Below are 8,875 nucleotides of genomic sequence, written 5' to 3'. Positions count from 1 at the left end.
CAACTCATTTGTCAACTATTTGAATAATCGCATTCGAAGTAGAAAAGCAAGCCATTTTAAAAACACAAGTGTTTATTGTTAAGCAGGGAATAAATACCCAGTAGTCAAGGAACACTATTATTAGGACAGAAGTAGAGTCAAAGATAGGCAGGACTCCTGCAAATGGTGATTGGATGCTAAATTTTGCAGAACTTTTTACACTTTGCTATTTACAAAAATAATTTTAAACAAAGGGATAGAGGTACACAATACTATTTTCCAACCAAAGAAAAGTCCCTTTTAAATATCATTTTGTCATGAAAGACAGGACCCCTGAGGGTCTTTCATAACTCTTACAGGGTGTGACGCTGGCGTGCAGCCAGCACTGCTAACGGTTCTTTGGGTGAGGGAGATTTCATAAGCCAAGAAATGTGTTAAAACCACTCAGAGGGAACCCAGGGGCCACTGGCCCTCCAAGGAACACCGAAATGTATGAGTCGGCTTGGCTGAAGGGTGGTGAGTCCTTTAAACCTGAGCAGGTTGAACCTCTCTGAGAGATGGGTTTTTAGCGCCTGCACCGTCCAGACTACGGCCGGACCCATATCCAAGACTGGGTCTCCGCCTTTATCCAGCTGCCCAGGAACCTGCAAGCGCGGACCCTGAGCTCCTGCCCGCGCCACCCCGGCCCCGCCCCTTGCCTTCCCCGGCCCCGCCCCTCCAGCCGGGCGGCGCCGGCGCGGGGCCGTCAGCTCGGCTGTGTGGGCGGAGCTTGCGCCGCCGCCGGGACCCCTGCGCGCACCGCCCCACGCCCCTAGCCTCCGCGCGTCTCCGCCGACACGCACTTCCTGCGAGGCCTCCGAGCGCACCTTAGCCCAACCGAAGCGAGCTGCGCCCTGCCCTGCCTTTCCAAGCTGTTCGCCATGGTGGACGAGCTCGTCCTGCTGCTGCACGCGCTCCTGATGCGGCACCGCGCCCTTAGCATCGAGAACAGCCAGCTCATGGAACAGCTTCGGCTGCTGGTGTGCGAGAGGGCCACCCTGCTGCGCCAGGTACGTCCGCCGAGCTGCCCTGTGCCCTTCCCCGAAACGTTTGACGGCGAGAGCTCCCGGCTCCCCGAGTTTATCGTGCAGACGGCGTCTTACATGCTCGTCAACGAGAACCGATTCTGCAACGACGCCATGAAGGTGGCATTCCTGATCAGCCTGCTCACCGGGGAAGCCGAGGAGTGGGTGGTGCCCTACATTGAGATGGATAGCCCCATCCTGGGCGACTACCGGGCCTTCCTCGATGAGATGAAACAGTGTTTTGGCTGGGATGACGACGAAGACGACGAAGACGAAGATGAAGAAGATGATTACTAGGCCCGGAGACCCTCGGGCCTAGGAGGGGGAAGGGCACTGCCCGCCGCCACCCCCCACTGCCTCCCCGCCTCGCCCCGCCCGGAGCCACCGCGCTCCCCTAACGCTGCGATCCCCTGGCCTTTCCCTCCCCTCTGGCTGTCTTCCTCGCCCTCCACTCTCGGCCGTAGTGCTTGTCTTTGTTCCAGGCATAGTGCTCTCCAGTCACCTGCTGCTGAGGCTGGGGCGTCTCTGAAGTGCACTCTGCCGCCCACTCTGGCCAGCCCCAGGACCCTCACCGCTCATTAGAACTGTGTTCTGAGCGCCAGCTCTAGGGCAAGCCCGTCTTACAAACCGGTCAGCCTATACTCTGCCCTGCCGACTGTCAGGCCTGCACCTCTGCCCAGCGACCTGCGCTGCCACCCAAGCACCCTCTTCCAGATTCCAGCAACAGACCCGGCCTTTGGAGATCAGGAGCAACCTAGAAGATGCCTTTGTGGGCTACACCTCCTGGGACACTGATTTGGACTGTTCACCAACAACTCCACCCCCCTCCCCAGGGGCTAATCTTTCAACTTGATTAATTGTTCCCTACTAACTCCGAGTCTTCCTCCTGCCCCACCAGATTGCTACAGGGGCCCATTGTGCCTGGCAGCCCAATTGTTGACATTTCTCCTATGCAGCAGTTTTGCACACCTGTCATCTTTGTTTCAAAATTGCAGCAGTCCCATAGAGGTGTGCATTTGGACAAAAATACTAAAAACTGAACAATACAAACAAAAGCAGGTACTCAGCCCAGCTCCTCAATGCTACCTGGAAAAAGCATTTGCATTCTTTTCAATAAATTACAAGCACTACCAAAAAAAACCCAAAAAGTGTCTTTTCATGGTTAAGGGCTATCATTGGCCTTTGCCACTTTCACCCTGACTCTCATTATTCCCACTGGTATCAGGGAATCTAGTTCAACTTTCAATCTCTGTACTCCCCACTGTCACGGCTAAGCTCCAGAGGACGGTTACCACAGGGCTTTATGGGGAAACTGGTACTACCCCCACCAACGCCTTTCTTATAGCCCTGGTGAAGGGAATGTTCTCTGGTTCTTCTGAGGTGGCATGGGTAAGGGGTGGCTGAGCAGGCAGGTGGCACACCATCCCAAACTGGGACACTTTTGAGAGAGCTTCAAGGGGACACTATTAATAATTAGACTGGAACAACAAGTCGGGACACACAGTATTTCTATCTTTGTGAGCTTTGGGGTTCTTCCTCAACATGGTCAGAGATGTTCTGCCCCTTAACTCTTAGTGCCTGTGGAGTGCTATTGATTTCAGGGTGTAGCACATTGTTTTAATACCCCTTTTAGGTGCTTGAGCTAACATTAAATCCCAGATCCTGGATAAATGTGCACATACTAAATGGAGCCTGATTTGAACGTTTCATCTTCCTTAGGCAGATCCCCTTAGAATTCCCACCCATCAATGTGCCCCAGATTCCTGCCTGAAGGAACTGACAAGATTCCTAGATCTTGTACTGCTATCTGAGCTATGCTGAGATCTGTTTGTGGGCCCAGAGGGCTCAGAGGCACTGAGGGAGTGGGGTGAGTGTTGAAAAGAAACTGCATACCTTTGTGAGGCAATTACCCAGTTAAGTCACTGCAGTGTTAAGTCAGGGAAACTTGGTCCCGGGGTTTGTGGGGGCTGTCTCTGCCAGCCAGGAGGATTTGAGCTGTTCTGAGTTCTTATTTGTATCTGCTCCAATGTCTTCATTGTACCATGTATGGAGCCAGCCCTACCTTAGAACTTGTAATTCAGGTAATGAATGTCCTTGTTGTTTAAGACCTTTCGAAGCTAAGTGTTCTTTTATTTGTACTGGTAAACCTCACAGTGTGGGTTAAATGAGATCCTGATCATTCTCCTGGGTACTTTATGGGTGTGGATTCAGTGAAATCACACCCATGAGATAGTTTAAACTGTCCCTGCTACACCGTGAACACTCAGTAAACTTGGGCTCTTACTCTTAGGCCTGGGAACCGAAGCATCATCCCAGAAACAGATCTCTTGCTATGACTTTGGTCTCAGTAGGAAAATGCCAGGAGTCTTTTGGAGCAGGGTAGGCTCAGGGATAGTGGAAATGGGAGCAGCATGAGACTTTGTTTACTCTTTTGGATCTGGCATGAAGTCAGATAAAAAGCCAGTTTACAGTTACTTTGGTGAACAGGCAAAGTCCAGAGCAAGAGTCATTTTTCCAGCCTAAGCAGGTTGTTTCTGGAGGGTGTGAGAGGGGTAGATAATGATGTAGCAGAGGAGGTTGAGGCCCATCCTGGGGGTGGATGTGGGAAAGTGCTGGTCAAGAGCTGAGAGCTGAATGAGACCCAGTGAAACCAAAAATCAGTCATCCGAAGTAATCAGTGGCCTGGGTAGACTTAGAGGAGAAAGAGATATGGTGGTCAAAGAAAGGTAGTTCTTGGCCTCATAGTGATTCCAATTTGTTGCTTTTATGGTGCCTTGGACCAAAATTAGGATGATACCTTGCTACAGGTAAGGTTCAGAAAGAGAATCTAAACTGATTATATTTGAGGGTGACCTTTTCAGGGTGTAAGTTGAAGGCATGAATAGATGAGATCTCCTCCCTACCACCAAACCAAGTGAGTCCTTTCTTCTCATGGGGAAGTAAGGGGTCTCTGGTCAGTGAAGATGCCAACGCAGTGCCTGAGTAGCACTCATGACAGCTCTCATTCTAGGAGCTTCTGGAATCTGAAATGCACACATCCTGGGCATGTAGGCATGGGTGTGAGCTGACTCTGTGTGTGTGAGTTAGTGTCCTTCATATGTCATGGAGGAGCAGGTTATGCTGTGAGCTGCAGAGAGGGGCAGTGTTAAGAATCTGGCTACCTTGGGGGCAGATTCTGCAATAAAAGCATCAATACTAGCAAGGGCCTGCCTCCCATGGGAGGAATTTGTGATAGTTTGATTGTAGCATAAGCCCAGCAGAAGAGAATGGAGAAGCAGATAAGCACATCTGAAGATAGTGTCACCACTCAGATGGAAACTATTAAAAGTAGGTGAAAATGTTGAAATAGCAAGTATGAACTTCAGACTCCTGAATTCCCATCACACTGGACTTGAAAAGGTCACTGAAATTATGTTGTTAATGAAATCAACCATATTGTAGATTATACTCATGGAATCATATTGAATCTTCCAAAGTATGATTGAATTTCTCTAATCACTTGAGTAGGTAAGCAGTGCCATCCATTAATCTTGTGTTATTGTGTTTTGCAGGATGGTATGTAAAACTAGAGGTACATTATGCACATTATGTTTGGTTATTTTCTGTTATTATAACAGTGATTTGGAAGTAGAGGGAGATGTCTTTTTTAAATTAGTGGTGTATTTATTTTTTCAGTAAATGAATTTAAATAATTTTTTAACTTCTTAAAGCAATTAAAATGAAGCTAATAAAGGGGTATCAATTCAAGGTCCTGAGAATGTTTTCCTTGATGGGTGATCAATGTGGGATAATTTTATGAAGTATATATATTATTTGCTTTGAAATAATGAATTTTGCTGGGCCTGCCTGCCAGGAGACTCAAGTTTGATCCTTGGGTCTGGAAGATCCTCTGGAGGAGGGCATGGCAACCCACTCCAGTATTCTTGCCTGGAGAATCCCATGGACAGAGAGCCTGGTGGGCTACATTCCATAGGGTTGCAAAGAGTCTGACATGACTGAAGCGACTTAGCGTGCATGCATGCATGAATTTTGCTAAAGTAGCATTAGAAGTGTCTGGTGGTTTGCATTACTCAGTAGTTCAAGTATATTTCCTACAGTCTTATGTCCACTTATTCCTAAAATTAAATACAATGAACTATGACCTGTTTGGTGTCCTTCGACAGTGCTGGAACCCCTACTTCTGATCATTCCCCTTGCATTTTTCCCCTTCTTGTCTGAAATGCTTCTGTTATTATTTGTTATCTTCAAATATTGTATTGTCCAGGGAGTTAAAAAAAACAACAGCAATGCAGTTAGCCCGTGATGGATAATAGTTTGCTTGAAATAATTATGAACTGCATAGCAAGATTTGTTAAAGGAGCAGAAGCCCTCCCCTGGATGAGTTAGGGGAGGTGGTGGTGAGATGCTGCAAAGGGGGTTTGAGAATAGTTAGATAGCAGCATTTATGTACCTCCTGGTATCTCACTTATGATCAATAACAAATTAACTTTTCTTAATATCCATAATATTTGCATACCTTCTTCCCCCACCCTAAATGACAAAGAATTTCATGAGCAGAATTATAATAATGTAATTCTTCTATTTTAATCAAGTGTTAGTCGCTCAGTCGTGTCCAACTCTTTGTGACCCCACGGACTGTAGCCTGCCAGGCTCCTCTTTCCATGGAATTTTCTGGGCAAGAATACTGGAGTGGGTTGCCATTTCCTTCTCCAGATCTTCCTGACCCAGGGATCGAACACAGGTCTCCCACGTTGCAGGCAGATTCGTTACCTGTGAGTCACCAAGGAAGCCCATTTTAGCCAAAGTCCCTACTTACATGACCAGTCAGTTCAGAGTCAGTCAGCTCAAGATAAAAAACTGTCACAAGACTCTTACATTCCTCACCTAAAATTGTTACTTTTAAAACAAAACAAATAATAACAGTAAAGGAAAGCAAAGGGTTTTTCAGTGGTAACTGAAGTAATTGGGATATTTCTGATTTATTTGTTCTCTAGACACAGATAATTGCACTACCATACAGGGCTTTTAGAACTGCTCCTTTGAATGAACACAATTAAATTTTTAACATGTTCACAAGTAGGGAGAATAATATAATGAGTCCCCATAGACCTATCTCCAGATTCAAAACTTACCAACATTTTTGCTTCACCTATCCCTTTTCTTTCTTATAATTTTTATGGAATATTTAAAATAAAATCTCAGATATCATATTAATTCACCCTTTCTTATTTCAGTATGTTTCTCTAACAGATAAGCCTTTAAAAACAATCCATAATATCATCACCATCATGTACTAAAATACAATGACTCGTTAATATTTAATACTCCATATTCAAATATCCACAGTATCTTTAAAAAGTGTTTTTAATTATTTGTTTGAATTAGGTTTCAAAAATGTTGACACAGTGCCTTTGGTTTATATATCTCTAAAACCGTCTTTTAACTAATAACAATGGCCCTCCATCTTTTTTCCCCCTGTAAATTATTTATTGAGTAAACCAGGTCATTTGTCCTATGGAATTTCTTATATTCTAGACCTGCTTAACTTTTTCATATCCTTGCCTAAGTTTCTCTTGGGTTGTTGGTGTTTCTCAATTTTTTAGAGGCTCTTTATTCACTAGGGATTGATGATACATGTTGCAAATATTTATTTTTACAGTGGTAAAATTTTTCGGCTATACCATGTAACAGGTGGGATCTTAGTTCCCTGAGGAGGGATTGAACGTGTGCCCCCTGCAGTGGAAGCACTGAGTCCTAACCACTGGGCCGTCAGGGAAGTTCCTTATTCCTGTGACCATAATTCTCCATGTGTTTTAATCTTAATATATCAGATAACCTAATTAAATAATAACTACTTAGTCTAATTTTCATTGAATGTCTTTCTGTTAGCTAGTTTCTTTTTCCATTTTTAGTTGTTTCTTCAAAAGGTAAAGAACCCTGTAAAACCCCTGGAAACTACATAGTCTCAGGTTTTGATAGTGAATGACAGTTTTGTTATAGGTAGATCTTTTTTTTTTTTTCTTTCCTAGTTCCACTGTCTTTTAGCATTGAATGTTATTATCTAGAAGTCTGAGGCCATCCTAATATTTTTCATTCACAATTGATTTGATATTTTTGTTGAGTTCCCAGAGAATTTTTTCTTTATATTTCAGTAGGATATATCTAAGTATTACTCATTTTTTTGGTCATGTTTTTGTGTAACCTGGTGTAACCATTTAATATGTAGATTTGAGATCTGATTCCTTTTTGCAAAACTTTCATAATTATTTATTTAAATATGTATAATGCATACTGATACTTCTTTATGTTGACTCTGTTTTACCTGCCCTCTATATGTTAAATTTTCTCAGATCTTTTACAAATTTTTTCTTCATTTACATTTTATTCTCTTTACTTCGGTCAGTCCTGTTCTCTCTGTCCTTTACAGTGATTTCAGAAGTATCTGTCATTCTTTGTGTTGCTTCCCATTTGGCTTCATATGTGACAGTTTTGTTTTATCCAACTTCTTTGCCAAGTGTTGCGAGCTCATGCTTAAGTTTCTGTTGACTTGTGCATTCTCTTGTTGTGTAGTTATGAATCCTTTATATCCTTTAAGTTGATGGTGATGTGCTATGTTATGATATGATGGGTGATATAAATCACATCTCTCTTCTTGGCAGTATTTTTGTTGGGAGTGTTATTTGCCATTTTTTTCCTTGTTTCTTCCCTCCTGTGGGAGTGCATCTAGGAACCTTTCAGTATCTTGCCTCCTTTCCAATAACGCTGTAAAGAAGCTATAAGTCAGCCTTTCTTGTCTCTTTTAGTCTAGTCCCAACAGCATTTTCTCTGGTAGAAATAACTCAGTGTTAGTGACCTGTATGTTGCATACTTCCCATTTTTCTGAAATGAGACAAATCTGACTCTCCATTCCCTTTGGAAAACATTTCCATAGCACTTTCATGTTTTCATTGTACCTGAATGTACCTAGATGGTTTCTGACATTATTTTCAGAATCAACATTCTGTACTTTCTAGTTCTTATCTCTTAATCACCCAAGATAATCTCTATCCCTGAGAAACATGGAGCTAACCTTTGAGAGGGATTGAATGAGATTCAGCTCTGGGGGTGGGAGAACCTGAAAAGTAAAAAGTGAATTAATGACTTAGGATATTTTCTCACTACAGCTGTGTGTGTGTTTGTGTGTGTGTTTCAAAAATAAGATCAATTTTAGTCTCGATTTTTGGAACAACTTTTTATCCCCTGTGTAACAAGAAGAAAAAATGGAAGGGTTTTAGCTATCTGTGAAGAAGAGGCACTACATATGTAGCAGATCCCATCAACATGTATATGGGGGGTAAAAAAACCAAATCGGTTGTTCATTGGAATAAGAAGTGAAGAAGGTGAAATTAGCATCAGAAAATGGACATTAGAAGAGATAAAAAAGCATACGTGGAAAGTTTTGTTTGTTGCAAGTTGAGAATGGATTGTTTCTCACACAAAGTTTGAGTTCGATGAGAATGTATTGGGAATCAGAAAGGCTGATCCCTGTTTAGCTTTGCCTTAGATTTACTCTGCCAAACCTAACAGCTTACTTGACTTCTCTGGTTCTAAACTTCTGTGCCTATGTCATGGGAATAATTATATCTTAGGGCTAGTATAAGAAAAAACTGCCTAGTATCTTATCTGGTAGTCAATAAATATTAACATCATTCTTTTCTTCAATAGGTATTATTTAGTAAAATAGGAGTATAAGGTTGGCTGTTATGCTAGTTGTGTGTTTTGGTAGAAAGCCACTGTATTTGGGGATTTGGAGTGTTAACAGAAAATGTGGTCAGCACATCAAAGTGTTGGAT

The 8,875-nt window shown here is 43.2% G+C and overlaps 1 protein-coding gene across 1 annotated transcript; it reads left to right on the top strand.

Annotated features, from left to right (window-relative positions):
• Positions 1-752: 752 nt before the first annotated feature.
• LDOC1 (LDOC1 regulator of NFKB signaling) lies at positions 753-2,191 on the top strand. Its single transcript, XM_043457984.1, has one exon. It carries the CDS (start codon positions 900-902, stop codon positions 1,338-1,340), a length of 441 nt encoding a protein of 146 aa, XP_043313919.1. The 5' UTR covers positions 753-899; the 3' UTR covers positions 1,341-2,191.
• The last annotated feature ends 6,684 nt before the right edge of the window (positions 2,192-8,875 follow it).

The sequence above is a fragment of the Cervus canadensis genome, chromosome X (assembly GCF_019320065.1).
Source record: "Cervus canadensis isolate Bull #8, Minnesota chromosome X, ASM1932006v1, whole genome shotgun sequence".
NCBI lineage: Eukaryota > Metazoa > Chordata > Mammalia > Artiodactyla > Cervidae > Cervus > Cervus canadensis.
The sequence above is the reverse complement of the archived record's forward strand: the minus strand, read 5'-3'. Positions and strand labels throughout refer to the sequence as shown.

Excerpts from the sequence above, each read along its gene's own strand:
- LDOC1 (XM_043457984.1), top strand. The coding sequence starts at position 900 with ATGGTGGACGAGCTCGTCCTGCTGCTGCACGCGCTCCTGATGCGGCAC.